The sequence below is a fragment of the Eschrichtius robustus genome, chromosome 8 (genome assembly GCF_028021215.1).
Source record: "Eschrichtius robustus isolate mEscRob2 chromosome 8, mEscRob2.pri, whole genome shotgun sequence".
NCBI lineage: Eukaryota > Metazoa > Chordata > Mammalia > Artiodactyla > Eschrichtiidae > Eschrichtius > Eschrichtius robustus.
Window position 1 is genome coordinate 73,493,917 of NC_090831.1, and position 23,208 is coordinate 73,517,124.

Sequence of the window (23,208 nt, forward strand, 5' to 3'; positions counted from 1 at the left end):
TCCGACGTCCGCGGCCTGCCGGGTTAGCCCCGGTCGGCTAGGGTGTGCGGCCGCGGGAACAGTGCTTGCGGATAATGTGGGGCAGCGGTCGCCTGGCGGGTGCTGGGGGTGACGGGGCGGCCGTGACCGTGGCCTTCACCAACGCTCGCGACTGCTTCCTCCATTTGCCGCGGCGCCTTGTGGCCCAGCTGCATCTGCTGCAGGTAACGCGCCTGCCCGGGACGGGCTTCCCGGCCCCGAGTCGGGGCACCTGGTGGGCAGTCTGCGGTCGGCCGGGACCCAGGTCTATTAGGGGCGCAGCGGCCGCTCAGGCCTCTCCCGGCGGCGGCGGGACGCGGGCTGCTTTCCCCGGGCCGCCGACCGGTTCAGATGCCAGATTGTGGGCCGGTCTGGGCGGTCTTTGCAACCACACCACGTCTAGTGCAGCCCCGGGCCTTTGAGTTAACGTGCCGTGTTCCAGGTCTTTTACTCGGTGAAACTGGTCTTTCAGACATCCTGATATTCTGCCACTGCGTTCAACTATTTCTCACTCCAGGTTGGAAAAGCTTTTGAGAAGTCGGGTTTGTTTGTCTTTTTGGGTTTTGTTTTGTTTCATTTTTAAAGAGTGTTTTTCCTACCAGTGATCTCCAGGTGCCTGCAAGGCTGTGGCCTGGGCCTCCAGAAGGAGGGGCAGACTTGGTTTGTGGAGCCCCTGTAGGTTAACAGAGACTGAGCCCTGTGTCCCACCAGCGGGATAGGTTAATAAGATGAAGGTTCTTCCAGCGTCTCCGTTGCTCGGACCACCTCTGAGGTGTGCTGGGAATGTGCAGTGGGATTATGCATACTTGGACGTATGTAGTTAGGATTACTTGAACCTCTGCTTTCAGTTGCCGTCTGAACATTGTGATTGTGGTAGTTCATAGCTCTAACCACATCCCTACTTTCATTATTTTAAAATAGAGGCACCTGGTCTACGAGTTTGAGTGTGCTTCTGGGGGCAAAAGGATAGAATATTCGAAATCTTTGAAAATCCTGGATGCCTAGTACCCCACTACTGGCTAATCCTTGCAGGAAATATTTCAGAGTTTGCAATAATTTCAAATGTCCCACCTTTCCATTTTAGTAACTACTTTTCTAGATTATATTTGCCCCGTCTTTCAAAGCATGTTAATTTCAACAGATCCTGCCATTATTTCTTTTACCATAAAGTAGGTAGTCTCTTGGCCCTGATGAGCTCCCTTCATGGCAGGAGATGAGTTAGTTATGTCACCAAATCCCAGGTAGATCCTGCCTGCCCTGTGCTCAGTCAGCTTTGATGGAAATTGTCCACAGTGCCTTCAAATCTCCACCTAATGAGTTTATAGGAAACACTCCCCACCTAATGAGTTTATAGGATTGCTTCCTTACAGTAGCTCTAAAATGTGGATGCTGTGTTACATTCATCACTATTTAGGAATTTAGTGGTCTTGATCTATTTTTAAAATTTTTGGCCTTCAATAAGTATTCATAAGAATTAATTCATAGATATATTTTTGAAACTTAAATCCCTTTAGCCTTGGAACAAACTGTTGTTTCTGTCCAGCCTATATCAGCAGAATAGGCCAACTTTTCTCCCCAATTAGAAAAGTAATACATGCTTTATAGGAAATTTGGAAAGCATGGAAAATTATAAACAAGAAAATAAAGTTACCCATAATCCCCAAACCTAAAGATAACTAATGTTAACAGTTTGAATCAAATCTTCTAGTTTTGTTTCTAATCTCTATTTTTAACAGAAATGGAGTCCTACACACACCCTTATATGTAGTTTTGTATCCTGATATTTTCCCTTAGTGTTATTGTAAGTGTTTTATTTTGTTAAAAGGTAATTGTCATTTTTAGTGGCTAATTAGTATTCTGTCATAAGTTTGCCGTTATTTAATTGTTCACTGTGATGGAACGTTTATATTGTATTCAATTTTTAGACATTAAAAGTGATACTGTAATTATATTTTAATAAAAGTTAAAAATAATATATCTTTGTTGTATAATATATAATAAAACATTGTTTTATTTTCTGGTTATTTAGGATAGGCTCCCAGAATCATTGAGTTAGAGGGCATAGATAATTGTTAAAGTAGAAAGTCATGAGTTGGGAGTTAATAGGTTGAATTACTTTACTTCAGCTGAAGCATTGAATACGTAATACAGATAATACTGTAATGGGTAAAGAGTCAGAATGATGATTTTCTGGCCTGTGTCAGATTTACCTTTTTTTCTTTCAGTTTTGAGATATAATTGGCATACAGCCCTGTGTAAGTTTAAGGTGTACAGCATAATGATTTGACTTGCATGCATCATGAAATGATGACCATAGTTGGTTTAGTGATATCCATCATCTCATATAGATAAAAAATTATAGAAGTAGAAAAAAACGTTTTCCTTGTGATGAGAACTCAGTGTTTACTCTCAACAAGTTTCATATATATTAATGCAACAGTGTTCATTGTATTTATCATGTTGCAAAAGGCTTTAAAAATACGGATGTTCTGGTTCTTCCTCAGTCCTACTGAATCAGAATCTTGGGGAGTGGGCTTCAGACATCTGTAGTTTTAGAAATAACTTAAGGCTACTTGGATGCACAAAAAGTTGAGACCCGCTGTTCTAGAATCATAGAATGTTGATGGTGAAAGAGACCTTAGGTATCTAGGTCATTTCTGTACTTTCATGCATGAGCAAACTGGCCAGTCCATTTCCCTGCAGTTAATTTGCCCTCGTCTGTAACTCACCTGCATCATCCACCCTCGCCTCCTCGCTGTTTCTTCCATAACCCAGCTCCTTCCCACTTCTGTACTCTTACTCAAGCTATTCTTCTTCCCTAAAGCATTTTTCCTCATTCCATGCTTTTAAAAACAGCATAATTCTACCTCCTCCACGTAGTTTCAGATTCTCTGTTGCCCACATTTGTCTCCTTTTCAAAACTTCACTGCAGTGTTTATGTGACACAGCTCACTTGTTATATTCTGTTCTGTGTTTTAAGTATTGTCTTCTTTTGTTTATCCAAGTCCTGTTTCAGAACTGGGTACCCAGAGGATGCTTTAACTCAGGATTTCTTAGCCTTGGCACAACTGACATTTTAGGCTGGGAAATTTCCTGTTGTGGGGGACTGTCCTGGGTATTGTAGGATATTTAGCTGCATCTTTGGCCTCTACCCACTAGATGCCAGCAACACCCCTCCTCCCGGTTGTGACCAAAAATATCTGGAGACATTGCCAAATGTCTCCTGGGGGAGAAAATCACCCTCAGTTGAGAATCACTACTGTAGCTTAGTTACTTTGTCTGCGTTACTGAAACAGGGGAGAGGATTCATATCCACACTGAGAGCAACCAAATGAACCTAAATCACCCTCCAGAAATAGCCATTTTGTCATTTCCTTTGTGTTACCCAGGCCTCGGACCTGGCGGATCCTAAGGCACTGCAACCTATGGTTTCACCCAGCAATTTCCTTCAAGTGATATGGATACCATGGGTTTGGGCAAAAGCAGGTCAGTCATTTGTTGATTAGATTGAACTCCTGGAAAAGGGGCTCCCTTCTCTCTAGGCTGTCCTTTTCTTCTCTCTACCTGAGGGCCCAGGGGCTCTGTGGTCCAAGTGAGTGATTTTTGACCTAAAAATGAACTCAGAACATTAGTCTGCAAAGTTTACTGAATCCAACTGAACATATATTATGACTTTATGGGGCTGATTACAACCCTTTGACCAAATGAATAATTGAAGTATTTTTCATATTTAATGAAGTTGATTTTTCCCTTTTCCAGGGAGTTGGTGGATTCTCCTTTTTGATATTTCAGGGCATATTTCATATTTCCTTATTTAACATCTGTGGTTTTAAAAGTTTCTTCATATGAAATAGGGGAATTGATCTGCATTATATGTCAATGACTAATGAAACCCCGTAGAAAGTTTTTGGGGGATTGGTCACCTTGACTCTTATAATCTCAGCTCATAGTTACAGCTGACCTAGTAACTTTGGACTTTGACTCCAAATCTGAGTCTCTTTCTACTGTATCACATTGTTCTCGGTGGAAAGATTTTGTCAGCCAGAGTGGTTGAACTGTCTTGTAAAGAACTGTAAGAAGGACTTCCCTGGTGGCGCAGCGGTTAAGAATCCGCCTGGCGATGCAAGGGCACGGGTTCGAGCCCTGGTCCGGGAAGATCCCACATGCCACGGAGCAACTAAGCCCGTGCGCCACAACTACTGAGCCTGCACTCTAGAGCCCGCGAGCCACAACTTCTGAGCCCGCATGCCACAACTACTGAAGCCCGTGCGCCTAGAGCCTGTGCTCCACAACAAGAGAAGCCACTGCAATGAGAAGCCCGCGCACCACAACGAAGAGTAGCCCCCGCTCACCACAACTAGAGAAAGCCCTTGCGCAGCAACAAAGACCCAATGCAGCCAAAAATAAATAAATTAAAAAGTATATAAATTTATTTAAAAAAAAGGATTAGCCAGAAATAGACTAACATGGTTGATATTCACATGGGAATATCAGTAATTCCTTTTTCCCCTTCCAGGTTTATATATTTCCCAAGGTTTCTTTAATAGGTTTGTAATTTTTAAATCATAGAAAACATTTTTTAATCCTTAAGCACAGACATACATATTTTATATAATTGCTCTTAAGAAGAATAATTTTTATACTTTGCTTTCTTTTACTTATGTTTCCATAGTTCAAGACTTTTAAAAATTATTATTTAAGAAGCTGCGTAATATAAAACTTCTGGAATGTACATAAGAAGCTATTAACAGTAATTACCTCTGGGAACAGGGACCAGCCCTCACATTTTATGCTTTTATACTTTTTGTGCTTTTACCATGTATTACTCTTCTAATAAATAAATACTGTTACATTTTTATTGATAACATGTTTCAACTTATTGACTTATACTTTACTAAAATGGTAAATTTACAGCTTATTTAGTAATTTCCATATTGCTAGACATATAAGACCGTCCTGAGTTTTCACAAAGAAAATACTGAAGAGATATGTTCTGGTGTAGTTTTTTTCTTCTTTGAATCATTAATTCTAAATAAGTAAGTAAGGTCAAAGGCTATTAAGTTCATTGGCTACCTGTTGCCATTGTAAATTCTGGAATGGTTGAATCAATTTATAATGCCGTCATAAGAATATAAGGGTATTGGTTTCACCCATAGCATCACCATCGTTGGGTACTGGAAAAGATTATAGCTTTTAAAATGCTATGACAAATGTGGATATAACAGAGTGCCATCAGCTATTTATAGAACTCTTTTTGTATGTGTGGATTGCAATAATAGTTTATCTTTTATGTGAATCCAGAGAAGCATGTAAAAACTTTCAAAACTTTTCTCCCCCATTTCTTATTTTTTGAATAAATAGAATCAAGCTATAGAAGTAGCCTGGGGTCATGAGCCTGCATTCCTGAGCTGGGTGGAAGGCAGACATTTTAGTGATCAAGGTGAAAATGTGGCTGAAATTAGCAGACAAGTTGGTCAGAAACTTGGACTTTCAAATGGGGAACAGGTAAGCACAAAATGTGATGACAATGACTTTCTTCTGATGTCACGTAATACAGCAATAGAAATAAAAGTTCAGATATATTTTTTAAGGCAGTAAGATGACACCTAACTTGTGTGCTGCTATAACAAATCCAGGATGTTCAAGTTGACTATAACTGTTGTTAAGCCACTATCTACCATATACTCCATTAAGTCATTATCTAGTAGTCTCCCATAGTCCCTAGTTGATTTTGTATTCTACTATTTTACTCACTTTCCAGGTTCCCTAATTTTGTTTTTGTGCAATTATTTTTGCTATATGAGTTAATGAGTTTTACTTACTATTATTGAACTTCATTTTATTTGTTTCTGACAGATTTTCTAACCTTCCAAGGTCATACTTGATTTTTAAAAATCTGTCCTACAAAGAGTGTTGTTATTTTTCCAGTTTCGTCTTGCCTGTGAATTTCATGTGCTTAGATTGTAAACTCTAAAGCTTAAGGACTCATGTTTCTCTTCATTTTATCATATTCACCAGTTTATGGTTTTAACTATTTTAAACTGCAGAAGTAATACATATTCAGTACAAATGTTTTACAGTTGAAAGTAGAAAATGTTTTTCCCTTTCTCTAACCCCAGCCTCAGAATGGTTGTGTACTGTGGGATCTCATTAGACCTTTAGGATTTAAAGAATGAGATCATACATAATTTCTGCAATTTTTTCCCCCACAAACTATATCAGAGTTCCTTTCCACATATTACAGACAATATACATTGAACATGTCTGTATATGTATGAAGTGAAATAAATATTAAAAATTGAATTGCCAAGTCTAGGGCACTGCACATTTAAAAATTTGATAGACGGGGCTAAATTGCTTTCTATTACCAGTTTCTCACAAGAATACTGAAGAATATCACATCTTTTTAACTTGTTTAGAGCACAGACTAATTTTTTTCATGCATGTTTCTGATAATGAGAATAGGCCACTGATGAGAAATCCATAGGCCTCGCACTAGTCTTTTGTTTACCTTAAATTTTTGCTAGAATCTTAAAACTTTAGCAGCATAGTGACCTTAGAAATCACTAACTTTGGTGCCTTGCTCTGCAAACCTAGGGAGATGGACTATTTTGCCCAGGATTGCATAGCAAGTTATAGATCTGCTCTCTTTGAGTATATGGCACTTCCCTATGGGAAACATCAACTTCCTATTCCTGATCTTGATGTCTTTATCAGCACCTTGAACAGTCCTTGTTTTTAATTCCCATTTGCTTCAAAGTGAACTTCTATCCAATTTTCTGTGCATTCTCTGTATTGTAACACCACCACTAAGGCACTGTCTCCCAAACAATCACTGATAGGAACAGAAAGTGGACTGGCTTGGCCAGGATGATAGCTTCTTGTTTTGTGCTTCCTCAGAGTCACCCCTTTCAAGTAGGGTATATGGGAGGTACTGAGGGAAATAACTGAGGAACAGGTGAGGCACTTGGGGAAAGTCTGCTCCAATCCACAAAAGGCAGAGAAGGAGCATTTAATACTCAGTGCCTTTGGATTTTACTCCTCTAATCCCCAGAAATGCCCATAGAAGAGGAAAGAAAGTAAGAGGGTGAATTCCAAATTCTTGAGAGACACTAGGATTTCCTGTGTATCTATAGACTAGAATGAGGGGATATTTGTTTTACTATACTTTTAGCTGTGCATGATTATGCTTCAAAATAATTGGTTCTGATCTCTGTTTCAGTGTGTTTTTTACTTTTCCAGAAGCAGCATGGCTTGAAGTTAGTTATAAAACTAAATTGCAGAACTGCTAGAAATAATAGTATTTATATACAAGATCAAGCCATGACTTCGTGACATCATTGTTTTTCTTGCATTTTTAAACTTATATTTCTTTTCTTTAAATGGCTATCTTTATTTTATATTATTTTTTAAAACTTATATTGTGCTAGAATGTATTTTCCTTTATTTTATAATTAGTTGTGAAATAATTTTTTCTAAAATGCTGAGTATATCAGGCCTTAGGGCCTACCTAAGGACTACACACAAACACACACACACACAAAATTAATTACATAGCTAAAGAGAGAACTTATTTTCTAGGGATATAAAAAAGGCTTTTAATAGTAGTTTTGTACTTTAATTTTTTCCAGGTGTTTCTCAAGCCTTGTTCCCATGTGGTGTCTTGTCAACAAGTTGAGGTGGAACCCCTCTCAGCAGATGATTGGGAGATACTGGTAAAGAAAACAAAATGAGAACTATCCCAGTTTAAGGTTAAACTATTTCAAAATATCAGTGTCTTTTTTTTTTTAATTAAAGTATAGTTGATTTACAATCTTGTGCTAGTTTCTGCTGTACAGCAAAGCAATGCAGTTATACACATATATACATTCTTTTTTTGTGTTCTTTTCCATTACGGTTGATCCCAGCAGATTGGATATAGTCCCCTGTGCTATACAGTACAACCTTGTTGTTTATCCATTCTAAGTTTAATAGTTTGCATCTACCAACCCCAAACTCCCAGTCCATTCTTCTCCCTCCCCCTTCCCCCTTGGCAACCACAAGTCTGTTCTCTATGTCTGTGAGTCTGTTTCTATTTTGTAGATAGGTTCATTTGCACCATGTTTTAGATTCCACATATAAGTGATATCATATGGTATTTGTCTTTCTCTTTCTGACTTACTTCACTTAGTATGATAATCTCTCGTTGCATCCATGTTGCTGCATGTGGCATTATTTTGTTCTTTTTTATGGCTGAGTAGTATTCCATTGTGTATATGTACCACATCTTCTTTATAAGTTCATCTGTCGATGGACATTTAGGTTGTTCCCATGTCCTGACTATAGTGAATAGTGCTGCTGTGAACATTGGGGTGCATGTATCTTTTTGAATTATAGTTTTGTCTGGGTATATGCCCAGGAGTGGGATGGCTGGATCATATGGTTCTATTTTTAGTTTTCTGAGGACTCTCCAGACTGTTTTCCATAGTGAGTGCACCAACTTACATTCCCACCAACAGTGTAGTGGGTTCCCTTTTCTCCACATCCTCTCCAGCATTTGTTATTTGTAGACTTTTTCATGACGGCCATTCTGACCAGTTAGAGGTGGTATACCTAATTGTAGTTTTGATTTGCATTTCTCTAATAATTAGTGATGTTGAGCATCTTTTCATGTGCCTACTGGCCATCTGTATGTCTTTGGAGAAATGTCTATTTAGGTCTTCTGCCTATTTTTCGGAGGGGTTATTTTTTTGTTGTTGTCGCATTGTATGAGCTGTTTGTATATTTTGGAGATTAAGCCCTTGTCTGTTGCATCATTTGCAAATATTTTTTCCCATTCTGTAGGTTGTCTTTTCGTTTTCTTTATGGTTTCTTTTGCTGTACAAGAGCATGTAAGTTTGATTAGGTCCCATTTGTTTATTTTTGTTTTTATTTCTATTGTCTTGGGAGACTGACCTAAGAAAACATTGATACAATTTAGTCAGATAATGTTTTGCCTATGCTCTCTTCTAGGAGTTTTATGGTGTCATGTTTAAGTCTTTAAGCAATTTTGAGTTTATTTTTGTGCATGGTGTGAGGGTGTGTTCTAACTTCATTGATTTACATGCAGCTGTCCAACTTTCCCAGCACCACTGACTAAAGAGACTGTCTTTTTCCCATTTTATATTCTTTCCTCCTTTGTCAAAGATTAATTGACCATAGGTGTGTGGGTTTATTTCTGGGCTCTCTATTCTGTTCCATTGATCTGTATGTCTGTTTTTATACCAATACCACGCTTTTGATTACTGTAGTTTTGTAGTATTGTCTGAAGTCTGGGAGAGTTATGCCTCCTGCTTTTTTTCTTTTTTACCCCCTCAGGATTGCGTTGGCAATTCTGGGTCTTTCATGGTTCCATATAAATTTTTGGATTATTTGTTCTAGTTCTGTGAAAAATGTCATGGGTAATTTGGTAGGGATTGCATAAAGTCTGTTGCCTTATTGATTTTCTGACTGGAAGATCTGTCCATTGATGTGAGGGGGTGTTAAAGTCTCTTACTATTATTGTATTCCCATCAATTTCTCCCTTTATGTCTGTTAGAATTTATTTTATGTATTTGGTGCTCCTATACTGGGTGCATATATGCTGACAAGTGTAAAAATCCTCTTCTTGTTTTGATCCTTTTGTCATTATATAGTTTCCTTCTTTATCGTTCCTTATAGCCTTTGCTTTAACGTCTGTTTTGTCTGATATGAGTATTGTGACCCCCACTTTCTTTTCATTTCCTTTTGCACGAAATATCTTTTTCCATCCCCTTCACTTTCAATCTCTGTGTGTCCTTTGCCCTAAGGTGGGTCTTTTGTAGGCAGCATATTGTAGGCTCTTGTTTTTTAATCCACTGTGCGACTCTGTGCCTTTTGATTGGAGCATTTCGTCCACTGACATTTAAGGTAATTAGTGATACATATGTTATTTATTGCCATATTAAACCTTGTTTTTCAGTTGATTCTTTGCTTCTTCTTCCTTTTTGTTTTTCCTTTTGTGGTTTGATGATTTCCTTTTATTTTATGTCTGTGTCCTTTTCTTTTTGTTTTTGTGAATCTATTGTATGTTTTTGATTTGTGGTTGCCCTGTTTTTCAAGTATGTTAACCCCTTCCTATATCTGCTTGCTTAAGACTGATAGTCATATAGGCTCAAACACATTCTAAAAAAAAAAAAAAAAAAGAATCTGTATTTTTGTTGATGTCCTTTTTTACATCTTCATGTTTATCCTTTTGCTGTCCCTTGTATTTATCATCACTTCCACAGACAGGGTTTTTTTTTTTTTTCTCTTTTTGATCTATATACTGGCTAATTTAAGTGGTTTATTTTCCAATCATGATTTCTTCCTTCCTATATCTTCTTCTTTTCTATTTAGAAAAGATCTTTTAATATTTCTTTTAGGATAGGTTTAGTATTGCTGTATTAGTTTAGTTTTTGCTTGTCTGAAAGATTCTTTATTTTTCTTTCTATTCTAAATGATAATCTTGCTGGGTAGGATATTCTAGATGGCAGATTTTTCCCTTTCAAGACTTTGAATATATTTTGCCACTCCTTTCTGGCCTGCAATGTTTTTGTAGAGAAATCAGCTAATAGCCTTATGGAGGTTTCCTTGTAATTAACTCTTTGTTTTTCTCTTGCTGCCTTTAGAATCCTTTCTTCATCTTTAACTTTTGCTATTTTATTATAATATGTCTTGGTGTAGGTCTGTTTGGGTCCGTCTTGTTTCTGTGCTTCCTGTATTGGGGTATCTGTTTCCTTCTTTAGGTTTCAGAAGTTTTCAGCCATAATTTCTTCAAATACATTTTAAGTCCCCTTTTCTCTTTTCTTCTTCTGGAATCTCTATTATGCGTAGATTGAGATGCTTTATATTATAAGTCTCTAATATTGCTTTCATTTTTTTTCATTAGGCTGTCTGTCTGCTGTTTTAATTGGGTAATTTCCATTATTCTGTCTTCCAGATCACTTATTCTTTCTTCTGCATTATTCATTCTGCTATTCATTGCCTTTAGCTCAGCTTTTGTCTCGGCAAATGAATTTTCTAATTTGTCTTGGCTCCTCCTTATAGTTTCTATTTCCTTTTTACAGTAATCTGCATTTCTGTCTCTAGCCTTTCTTAATTCCTTCAGTATTTTCATTACTTCCTTTTGAAGTCTGTGTCTGTTAGACTGAAGAGGTCTGTTTCCTTGTTTATTCCTTCAAGGGAATTCTCTTGGTCTTTCAACTGGGAGCGTTTCCTCTGCTTCTTCATTTTGCTTATCTTTCTCTTACTCTGTGAGTTTAGGAGAAACACTTATCTACTCTAGTCTTGGAGGGCTATTTATATGCGGAAGCATCCCTGCGTAGCTTGTGTGGGTTTAATATTTTTTTGGCATGAGGGCTGTTTTTGGTTTGGGTGCTTGCCGTCTCTTTCCTCAGTGTGCGCTGGCCATTATCCCCTTGATAGGGGGTGTGCAGGTGCGTGGCCCACGCACGCTCCCAGGAGGGGAGGGGTGGTGGTTGGTGCCCAGTCGTGGGACACTTGGTGGCGGCAGCAGTCTGCACCTGCCTCTGCAGACCAAGATGGCAGTGGCAGCTTGTACCCGCCCCCCGAGCTCACGTAGGCTGTACCCTGCTGCCTGAGAGTGCGCATATGGAGAAAGAAGCTCCAATGGTAGTCCTGCCCCTCTCCTTGCATGCCCCCCAACAGTGGCGCCTTACCTCTCTGGCGGGCCCAGGCTTATTCCTGTACTCCCTCGGTTGTGGTGCACCACACCCTAGCCCCCCTCAGGCTGTCTCCATGCAGCCAACCCCAGTCCTCTGCCTAGGTCTGACCTCCAAAGCCCAGGCCTCAGCACCCAGCCCCCATCTGCCCCAGCGGACAAGCATCTCAGGCTGGGGAGTGCTGGGCAGCGCACTGACCGTCTGTGCGGGAATCTCTCCGCTTTGCCTTCTGCAAACTGGTTGCTGCGCTCTCCTCCACGGCTCTGAAGCTCCCCCTCTGTCCCAGCTGATCTCCCCACCAGTGAGGAGACTTCTCAGGGTGTGGAAACCTTTCCCAGTTCCCTCCCGGGAGTGCAGGTCCTGTCACAATTCCTTTCTCTCTTTTTTTTTTTTTCTTTATTCTTTTGTCCTACACAGTTACATGGAGATTTTCTTGCCCTTTTGGAAATCTGCGGTGTTCTGCCAGCATTCACTAGATATTCTGTGAGAACCGTTCCACATGTTAGATGTATTTTTGATGTATTTGTGGGAGAAGGTGAGCTCCCTGTCCTACTCCTTCGCCATCTTGATCTGATCCTCTAACATATCAGTGTCTTTAGATTTCTCTTCTGTGACTGGCATTATATGTTCTGAGTTGGTTTGATTTATAAGAATGAGTTGAGATTTCCTTACTAGGCCTGGAATAGACAAAATGTAAAGTGAATTGATCTTTTTGTTTATTGGTTCTAGGAGCTGCATGCTGCTTCCCTTGAACAGCATCTTCTAGATCAAATTCGAATAGTTTTTCCAAAAGCCATTTTTCCTGTTTGGGTTGATCAGCAAACTTACATATTTATCCGGATTGGTAGGTGCCATTGTAATATTTTCCATCATACTCTTCACAGTAGCATTGAATCCAAAGCAGAGGTAAATGCACACTAATGACCTTTATTTTCTACACAGTTGCACTAATACCAGCTGCTCCTTATGGAAGGCTGGAAGCTGATAGCAGACTCCTTATTCGGCCAAAGACCCACGAAGCCAAAGAGAATACGTTTTCAAAAGCAGATAATGCACATGGAAAATTTCATAATTATGGAGGAGACCAAAAAGGATTGACAAGAGAACTTCGAACCAAGCAACTTCAGTCAAATACTGTAGGAGTCGCTGGGTCTAAAGAAACAGATTCAGAGGATACAGTTGACTCATCCTTAATACCAAGCTTATGGACTGTGATGGGAAGCATTTTTTCTTTTGGGTCTGAGAAGAAACAAGACACCTCCTGGGGGGTAACTGAAATCAATGCGTTCAAAACTATGCAGTCAAAAGTTGTTCCTCTGAACAATATTTTCAGAGTATGCAAATCTCAGCCGCCCAGCATATGTAATGCATCAGCAACTTCTTTGTTTCACAAACATTATGCCATTCATGTATTTCCATGGGACCAGGAATATTTTGATGTGGAGCCCAGCTTTACTGTGACCTATGGAAAACTAGTTAAACTACTTTCTCCAAAGCAACAGCAAAGTAAAACGAAGCAAAATGTCCTGTCACCTGAAAAAGAGAAGCAGATGCCAGAACCACTAGATCAAAAACAGAGTAGCCCAGACCATAGTCAAGAAGGTGGCAATGCCTGTGTGCTAAAGGTAGTCTGGAATGGACTTGAGGAATTGGAGAATGCCATTAAATACACCAAAAACTTAGAAGCTCTTCATCTTGGGAAAGTTTGGGTTAGTATAAATCTTTTTTTTTTTAATTGAAGTATAGTTGATTTACGGTGTTGTGTTAATTTCTGGTGTACAGCAAATGGGTTAGTATAAATCTTATAATTAGGGAGGAAATAATTTTATGTTGCTTGAACTTCCCCAAATTATGAACTAAAGTAATATTTTATATACAAATTGAAAACCAGTATAATAAATAGTATCTAAAGTTCCTGCAGGGACACATTTCTGGTTGCAGGGTAAAGTCCTTGTTTGGGTAGGGTTTGTATACTTCCTGGCTAAGTAAACTTGGACAGGCATAAGCTAAGATTGGTACAGGCCCAGAGAGGTCAAAATTATTTGCCTGGGGTTATTAGCTAGTAAGTAGAACTAGGATTCAAACCCAGGCAGGCTGACTCTTGAGTTCATGCTTTGAATGGAGTGCCCTACAAAGCCTCACATCTTTAAGGCCTGCAGAAGATGTGTTTCCAAGTTCTTGAAAATAAAGGAAGGACTTGTTATGTATTGGGGGAAATGCCCAGTGTAGGGAGAGACCCACTGCGTGAGATGACCTGGATTCAAATGTACCCAGAAAGTCCTTACCCTGCTGGTATTGGCTCTTTAACTTGTGTGTGTTGGAGAGCAAAGTAGAGCAACTAGCGTTTCACCTTCTCATCTTGGCCTCAAATATATTTTTTTTAAAGATTTTTTGTTTGATGCAGACCATTTTTAAAGTCTTTATTGAATTTGTTACAATATTGCTTCTGTTTTATGTTTTGGTTTTTTGGCCACAAGGCATGTGGGATCCTAGCTCCCCGACCAGGGATCGAACCCACACCCCCTGCATTGGAAGGTGAAGTTTTAATCACTGGACTGCCAGGGAAGTCCCTGGCCTCAAATATTAACACGAATTTTATATGAAATGAGTCACCGACCCCCTTTATTTGAACCTAATTTTGAATGATTGTGAAATGAAACTTCAGGGTGAGAAGGGAGGAAATTGGACAGGGAAGAACAATGGGAAGGAAAGGGGGTCTCCTTTGTAGATTTCTTTCACAGTTTTACCTATGACCTTTATGTAGGCGACTTACAAAATTTTAATCTCTCAGCCTACATCATTTTCTTAAAGCTCCAACGATGCCTCATATTTTCTGTTAGCTTTAATCTCTTACTTAAGAAGATCCCACTGCATCTTCAAAATCAAATTGTCTAACACTGAACTTACTATGACTTTTCTCTTTCTATTAATGGTCAAGTCCTGGAGACCAGGTAAGATGGCAGTGAGGAGCCTGCACTTCCCATTCTGCTTTAAAGGTTGGGAGAATGACCAGTGAGGAGTGGCAGTAGCTGCCATCAGGTACTCAGGTACTCAGGCTTGACTGGATAGATCAAAACTGATCACCTTCTGAAGAGGATGTTAAAAGAAACAAATGTAGGGGAAAAATTGAAATGTTTGTGTTATAACAGTACCTGAACGCCCATCTGGTTATACTATGAATCATGATAGCGTCTATCGTTCGCCTGAATTGATAGAAGCTCACATCAGTATTTATGCTATGGAGTATTTCTTAATCAAGCTTTTAACGTATTTATATTTTTAATTTATTTTTATATATTTCAGATTCCAGATGACCTGAGAAAGAGACTAAATATAGAAATGCACGCAGTAGTCAGAATAACTCCAGTGGAAATTACCCCTAAAATTCCAAGATTTCTAAAATTACAACCTAGAGAAAACTTAGTGAGTTCAGATTTAATGTTACATCACAGTTTTACATGTGTTGTAAAATTTCTAGTTGCTTTAGTTAAGTAATAAGAATTGTACTCCTTTATGCTAGAAGGGCAAGGAAGTCTTTTTTTCTTTTTATTTTATTGTGGTAAAATATATATAAGATAAAATGCTATTATAACCATCTTTAAGTGTGCAGTTCAGTGGCATTAAGTACATTTATAATGTTGTGAAATCATCACCACTATTTCCAAAACTTTTCCATCATCCCAAGCAGAAACTCTGTGCCCGTTAAGCAATCACTCCCCATCCTTCCCTCCCCCAGTTCCTGGTAACCTCTCATCTGTATTCAGTCTCTCTGAATTTACTTATTCTAGATCTTATATGTAAGTGGAATCATACAATATTTGTCCTTTGTGTCTTGCTTATTTCATTTAACATGTTTTCAGAGTTCATCCACACTATTGCATATATCAGAACTTCATTCCTATTTATGGCTAAATAATATTCCATTGTATGTATATACCACATTTTGTTTATCCATTCATCTGTTGATGGACACTTGGGTTATTTCTGCTTTTTTAACTATTGTGAATAGTGCTGCTGTGGATGTTTATATACAAGTATTTGTTTGAGTCCCTGCTTTCTTTTCTTTTGGGTACATACCTAGGAGTTGAATTGCTGGGTCATATGGCAATTCTATGTTTAACTTTTTGAGAAACCAAGAAGTCTTTAATAAGCAATACACGTATATATTGTGCCAATGCAAATATGGATAATTTGACTTTTAAAAGATTGATATTTTTGCTACATCTGGGTAATCTGTAAAAAAATTCTCGCATGTTGTTTCAGTATTAACATTGCAGCATAAAAGAGAGCTAGATTGTTTTACTTTTCAACACTGTTAATTTAGTAGAATCTGATATGGTCAGGAAATGAGGTATGGAACTTAACTTTAAAATCTTTTTAATAGGATATCATCATCTGTACCAGTTTAGATTACCAGTTCTCAGAGAATTATAATACAGGAAAATTATTATATGTTTAAAAAATTCCAGACATAATTTAATCCTTCTCTGATAATTCAAGTGATACTTCTGGATCCTCTGGATATCGATGGTCATTATGTCAGGGTCATTATATAACCATTTTAACAGATCTTTCTACTTGATGAAACCCCAGGTAAGATAGCTTATATTTTCTGACTAGAGAAGAAGAAAACAAATAGAATAAATGCCATTTCCATAATAGTATGCAACTGAGCATTTAACACATTGGCTGAACAGTATACAGTGATTTGTAGTTTTCTTTCAACTTTTTGGTTATTGATCTTAGGGTTTTTTTAAATTTTTATTTTATATTAGAGTATAGTTGATTTACAATGTTTTGTTAGTTTCAGACCTATAGCAAAGCGATTCAGTTATACATATACGTATATCCATTCTTTTTCAGATTCTTTTCCCATATAGGTTATAACAGAATATTGAGTAGAGTTCCCTGTGCTATACAGTAGGTCCTTGTGGATTATCTATTTTATATATAGTAGTGCATATATGTTAATGCCAAACTCCTAATTTATCCCTCCCCCCCACCTTTCCCTTGGTAACCATAAGTTTGTTTTCGAAGTGTGTGAGTCTGTTTCTGTTTTGTAAATAAGTTCATTTGTATCATTTTATTAGATTCCACATATAAGTGATATCATATGATATTTGTCTTTCTCTGTCTGACTTACGTCACTTAGTATGATAATCTCTAGGTCCATCCATGTTGCTGCAATGGCATTATTTCATTCTTTTTTATGGCTTTTTAAATATATTCCATTGTATATATATATACCACATCTTCTTTATCCATTGCTCTGTCGATGGACATTTAGGTTGCTTCCATGTCTTGGCTGTTGTAAATAGTGCTACAGTGAACATTGGGGTGCATGTATCTTTTCAAATTAGGGTTTTGTCTGGATATGTGCCCAGGAGTGGGTGGGATTGCTGGATCGTATGGTAGTTCTATTTTTATGGAGGTTTTAAGGAACCTCCATATGTTCTCCACAATGGTTGTACCAATTTACATTCACACCAACAGTGTAGGAGGGTTCCCTTTTCTCAACACCATCTCCAGCATTCATTATTTGTAGACTTTTTGATGATGGCTCTTTTGACTAATGTGAGGTGATACCTCATTGTAATTTTGATTTGCATGTCTCTCATAGTGATGTTGACCACCTTTTCATGTACTTTTTGGCCACCTGTATGTCGTCTTTGGAGAAAGGTCTATTTAGATCTTTTCTACTCATTTTTTGATTGGGTTGGTGTTTTTTTTGTTTGTTTTTTGGGGGGTTTTTTTGATATTGAGCTGCATGGGCTGTTTGTATGTTTTGGAGATTAATCCCTTGTGGGTCGCATCACTTGCAAATATTTTCTCTCATTCTGTGCGTTGTCTTTTTGTTTTGTTTATGGTTTTCCTTTGCTGTGTAAAAGCTTTTAAGTTTAATTAGGCCCCATTTTTGTTTTTATTTTCATTACTCTAGGAAGTGGATTCAAAAAGATATTGCTGCGATTTATGTCAGAGAGTGTTCTCCCTATGTTTTCCTCTAAGAATTTTATAGTGTCCAACCTTACATATAGCTTTTTAATCCATTTTGACTTTATTTTTATGTATGGTGTTAGAGAATGTCTAGTTTCATTCTTTTATATGTAGCTGCTTAGTTTTCCCAGCACCACTTATTGAAGAGACTGTTTTTTCTCCATTGTATATTCTTGTGTCCTTTGTCATAGGTTAATTGACCATAGGTGCGTGGGTTAATTTCTGGGCATTCTATCCTGTTCCATTGATCTATATTTCTGTTTCTGTGCCAGTACCATACTGTTTTGATTATCGTAGCTTTGTGTTATAGTCAGAAGTTAGGGAGCCTGATTCCTCCAGCTCCGTTTTTCTTTCTCAGGATTGCTTTGTCTGTTTGGGGTCTTTTGTGTTTCCATACAAATTTAAAACTTTTTTGTTCTACTTCTGTGAAAAATGCCATTGGTAATTTAATAGGGATTGCATTGAATCTGTATATTGCCTTGGGTAGTGTAGTCATTTGGACAATATTGACTCTTCCAGTCCAAGAACATGGTATATCTTTCCATCTGGTTGTGTCATCTTCGATTTCCTTCATCAGTGTCTTATAGTTTTCAGAACAGAGGTCTTTTGTCTCCTTAGGTATGTTTAGTCCTATGGTAAATGGGATTGTTTCCTTAATTTCTCCTTCTGATCTTTTGTTTTTAGTGTATAGAAATATAAGAGATTTCTGTGTATTAATTTTGTATCCTACAACTTTACCAAATTCATTGGTGAGCTCTAGTAGTTTTCTGGTAGCCTCTTTAGGATTTTCTATGTATAGTATCATGTCTTCTGCAACAGTTTTACTTCTTTTCCAATTTGGTTTCCTTTTCTTTTTCCTTTCTGATTGCCATGGCTAGGACTTTCAGAACTATGTTGAAAAAAAAAAATGGCTAGACTGGGCATCCTTGTCTTGTTTGGGATCTTAGAGGAAATGCTTTCAGCTTTTCACCATTGATTACGATGTTAGCTGTGGGTTTGTCATATATAGCCTTTATTATTTTGAGGTAGGTTCCCTCTGTGCCCACTTTCTGGAGAGTTTTTATCATACATGGGTGTTGAATTTTGTCAAAAGCTTTTTCTGCATCCATTGAGATGATCATATGTTTTTTATTTTTCTATTTGTTAATGTGGTCTGTCACACTGATTGATTTGTGGATATTGAAAAATCCTTATATCCCTGAGATAAATCCCACTTGATCATGGTGTATGATCCTTTTAATGTATTGTTGAATTCAGTTTGCTAGTGTTTTGTGGAAGACTATTGCATCTGTGTTCATAAGTGATATTAACCTGCAATTTTCTTTTTTTGTGATATCTTTGGTATTGGTATGAGGGTGATGGTAGCCTCATAGAATGAGTTTGGGAGTGTTCCTTCCTCTGCAACCTTTTGGAATAGTTACAGAAGGATAAGTGTTAACTCTTCTCTAAATGTTTGATAGACTTTGCCTGTGAAGCCATCTGGTCCTCAGCTTTTGTTTGTTGGAAGTTTTTAAATCACAGTTTAAATTTCAGTACTTGTGATTGGTCTGTTCATATTTTCTATTTCTTCCTGGTTCAGTCTTAGAAGATTGTACCTTTCTAAGAATTTGTCCATTTCTTCTAGGTTGTCCATTTTATTGGTGTATAGTTGCTTGTAGTAGTCTCTTACGATCCTTTGTATTGCTGTGGTGTCCATTGTAACTTCTTTTTATTGATTTGAGCGCTCCTTTTTTTTCTTGTTGAGTCTGACTAAAGATTTATCATTTTTGCTTATCTTTTCAAAGAACCAGTTTTAGTTTCATTGATCTTTTCTGTTGTTTTCTTTGTCTCTATTTCACTTACTTCTGCTCTGCTCTTTATGGTTTTTTTCCTTCTACTAACTTTGGGTTTTGTTTGTTTTTCTTTCTCTGGTTGCTTTAGGTGTCACGTTAGGTAGTTTATTTGAGACATTTCTTGTTTCCAAGGTAGGATTGTATTGCCATAAACTTCCCTCTTAGAACTGCTTTTGCTGCATCCCGTAGGTTTTGGATTGTCATGCTTTTGTTTTCATTTGTCTCTAGGTATTTTTTGATTTCCTCTTTGATTTTTTTCAGTGATCCATTGGTTGATTAGTAGCATATTGTTTAGCCTCCATGTGTTTGTGTTTTTTACAGTTATTTTCGTGTAGTTCTAATCTCATAGCATTGTAGTGGAAAAGATGCTTGATATGATTTCAGTTTTCTTAAATTTACTGAGCCTTGCTTTGTGGCCCAGCATGTGCTCAGTCCTGGAGAATGTTCCATGTGCACTTGAAAAGATTGTGTATTCTGCTGCTTTTGGATGGAAGGTCTATAAATATCAATTAAGTCCATCTGGTCTAATGTGTCATTTAAGGCCTGTGTTTCCTTATTGATTTTGTGTCTGGATGATCTGTCCATTGATGAAAGTGGGTTGTTAAAGTTCCTCACTATTATTGTGGTACTGTCGATTTCTCCTTTTATGGCTATTATTATTTGCCTTATGTATTGAGGTGCTTCTGTGTTGGGTGCATATATATTTACAATTGTTATATCTTCTTGGATTGATCCTTTGATCATTAATGTAGTGTCCTTCTTTGTCTCTTTTAACAGTCTTTATTTTAAAGTCTATTTTGTCTGATATGAGTATTACTACTCCAGCTTTCTTTTGATTTCCATTTGCATGGAATGCCTTTTTCCATCCCCTCACTTTCAGTCTGTATGTGTCCCTAGATCTGAAGTGGGTCTCTTGTAGACAGCATATATACAGGTCTTGTATTTGTATCCATTCAGCCAGTCTGTGTCTTTTGGTTGGAGCGTTTAATCCATTTATCAATACATTTAAGGTAATTGTCAATATGTATGTCCTTATTGCCATTTTGTTAATTGTTTTGGATTTGTTTTTGTAGGTCTTTTTTCTTCCTTTCCTCTTTTGTTCTCTTGTGATTTGATAGCTATCTTTAGTGTTGTGTTTGGATTGCTTTTTCTTTTTTTTGTGCGTATCTATTGTAGATTTTTGGTTGGCAGTTCCCATGAGGTTTTGATATAGCAGTGTATATATATATATATATACAAGATTGTTTTCAATTGCTGGTCTCTTAATTTCAAATGTATTTTCAATATCCTGCATTTGTGCTCTCCTCTTCTCATGATTGCTGGTTTTGGTATCATGTTTGTATGTGGATGATTCCCTACCTTTGCTCTATGTTTGCCTTTACCATTGAGCTATCCTATTTATAATTTTCTTGTTTCTAGTTGTGGCCTTTTCTTTTCCATCTAGAGAAGTTCCTTGAGTATTTGTTGTAAAGCTGATTTGGTGATGGTGAATTCTCTAAGCTTTTGCTTGTCTGTAAAACTTTTGATTTCTCTATCAAATCTGAACAAGAGCCTTGCTGGGTAGAGTGTTCTTGGTTGTAGGTTTTTCGCTTTCATCATCTTAAATATATTGTGCCACTGCCTTCTGGCCTACAGAGTTTCTGCTGAAAAATCAGCTGATAACTGTATGAGGATGCCCTTGTATGTTATTTGTTGCTTCCCCTTGTTGCTTTTAATATTTTCTCTTTGTCTTTAAATTTTGTCAATTTGATTAACATGTGTCTCGGTGTGTTCCTGCTTGGGTTTATTCTGCCTGGGACTCTGTGCTTTGTGGACTTGAGTGAGTGTTTCCTTTCCCATTAGTTAAGGAAGTTTTCAGCTATTATCTCTTCAAATATTTTCTCAGGCCCTTTCTCTCTTCTCCTTCTGGGACCCCTATAATGTGAATGTTGGTGCTTTTAATGTTGTCCCAGAGGTCCTTAGACTGTCATCATTTCTCTTCATTCTTTTTTCTTTATTCTGCTCTGAGGCAGTGACTTCCTCCAATCTGTCTTCCAGCTTACTTGTTCATTCTTCTGCCTCATTTATTCTGCTATTGATTCTTTCTAGTGTATTTTTCATTTCAGTTATTGTGTTGTACATCTATTTGTTTTTTCAAGCTTCTAGCTCTTTGTTAATCATTACTTGTACCCTCTCAGTCTGTGCCTCTATTCTTTTTTCGAGATTTTGGATCATCTTTACTATCATTACTCTAAATTCTTTTTCAGGTATATTGCCTATCTCCACTTCACTTAGTTGTTCTTCTGGGGTTTTATCTTTTTGCTCTGTCTGGAACAGGTTTCTCTGCTGTGTCATATTTTCTAATTTTCTGTGTTTATGGTCTCTGTTCCTCAGGCTACAGGATTGTAGTTCTTCTTGTTTCTGATGTCTGCCCCCTGGTGGGTGAGGTTGGTCCATGGGCTTCTGCAGGCTTCCTGGTGGGAGGGACTAGTGCCTGCCCCCTGGTGGGTGTAGCTGGATTTTGTCCCTCTAGTGGGCAGGGCTGTGTCAAGAGGTGTGTTTAGAGATGGCTGTGGGCTCAGGAAGACTTTAGGCAGCCTCTCTGCTCATGGGTGGGGCTGTGTTCCCACCCTGTTGGTTGTTTGGCCTGAGGCGTCCCAGCAGTGGAGCCTGCAGGCTGTTGGGTGAGGCCAGGTCTCAGTGCCAAAAGGTGACCTCTGGGAGAGCTCATGCCATGAATATTCCCTGGGGCCTCTGCCACCAGTGTCCTTGCCCCCAAAGTGAGCCACAGCCAACCCCCCACCTCCCCAGGAAACTCTCTGATACCTGCAGGTAGGTCTGGCCCAGGTTCCCATGGCATCACTGTTTTGCCCTGGGTCCCAGTGCATGTGAAACCTTGTGTGCACCCTCCAAGAGTAGAGTCTCTGTTTCCCCCAGTCCTGTGGAGCTCCTGCACTTAAGCCCCACTGGCCTTCAAAGCCAAGTACTCTGGTGGCTCCTCCTCCCAATGCCAGACCCCCAGGCTGGGCAGCCTGACGTGGGGCTCAGAACTCTCTCTCCTGTGGGAGAACCTCTGCAATATAATTATTTTCCAGTTTGTGGCTCGCCTACCCAGTGGGTATGGGATTTGAGTATATTGCAAAAGCACCCCTCGTACCATCTCGTTGTGGCTTCTTCTTTGTCTTTGGGTATAGATATCTTTTTTGGTAGGTTTGAGTCTTTTTTCTAGATGGTTATATAACAGTTGTGATATGGGTGTTTCCTTGAGAGGAAGGTGAGCTCAAGTCCTTCTACTCCACCATATTGTCTCTGTCTAGTTGCTCAGTATCTTTTTTAAAAATATGTGAAGGAAATTTAACATTGTCTTGATAACTACAGGATTTTCAAAGTCAGATATTTTGCTTTCTATATATATTACCTTGATATTCTTAAGAAATCTTTAAACATGTAGACCATATTATAAAAATCTTTGGAACAGGGAACTTCCATGGCTCTTGACTTTTTTTAAGTTTTCTTTTTTAAGTTTACAGGAGCTCTGCTTTTACCTCGGTTATTGATCTTGGTATTTTTTTTCAAAATTTAGGTCTTATGTACAAAAATAATTAGCCACTGCTCATTGTTTTTTTGTTTTTTTGTTTTTTTCTGGTGTCAGGAAGGGAATATTACTACTGAATTTCTTTCCTGTC

At 38.2% G+C, this 23,208-nt stretch overlaps 1 protein-coding gene across 3 annotated transcripts in view; it reads left to right on the forward strand.

Annotated features, from left to right (window-relative positions):
* The first annotated feature begins 9 nt into the window (after positions 1 to 9).
* The window catches only part of PEX1 (peroxisomal biogenesis factor 1), a 70,789-nt gene continuing 47,590 nt past the window's right edge, over positions 10 to 23,208 (forward strand). For all 3 annotated transcript variants that reach the window (XR_011074848.1, XM_068550676.1, XM_068550677.1), the window contains exons 1-6: positions 10 to 203; positions 5,380 to 5,523; positions 7,650 to 7,733; positions 12,447 to 12,561; positions 12,660 to 13,426; positions 15,021 to 15,140. Coding sequence is in view for 2 of the 3 variants with exons in the window: in XM_068550676.1 (XP_068406777.1) it covers positions 75 to 203; positions 5,380 to 5,523; positions 7,650 to 7,733; positions 12,447 to 12,561; positions 12,660 to 13,426; positions 15,021 to 15,140 (1,359 nt within the window). In the remaining variant the exon portion in view is untranslated. The remainder of the gene's footprint in view (positions 204 to 5,379; positions 5,524 to 7,649; positions 7,734 to 12,446; positions 12,562 to 12,659; positions 13,427 to 15,020; positions 15,141 to 23,208) is intronic.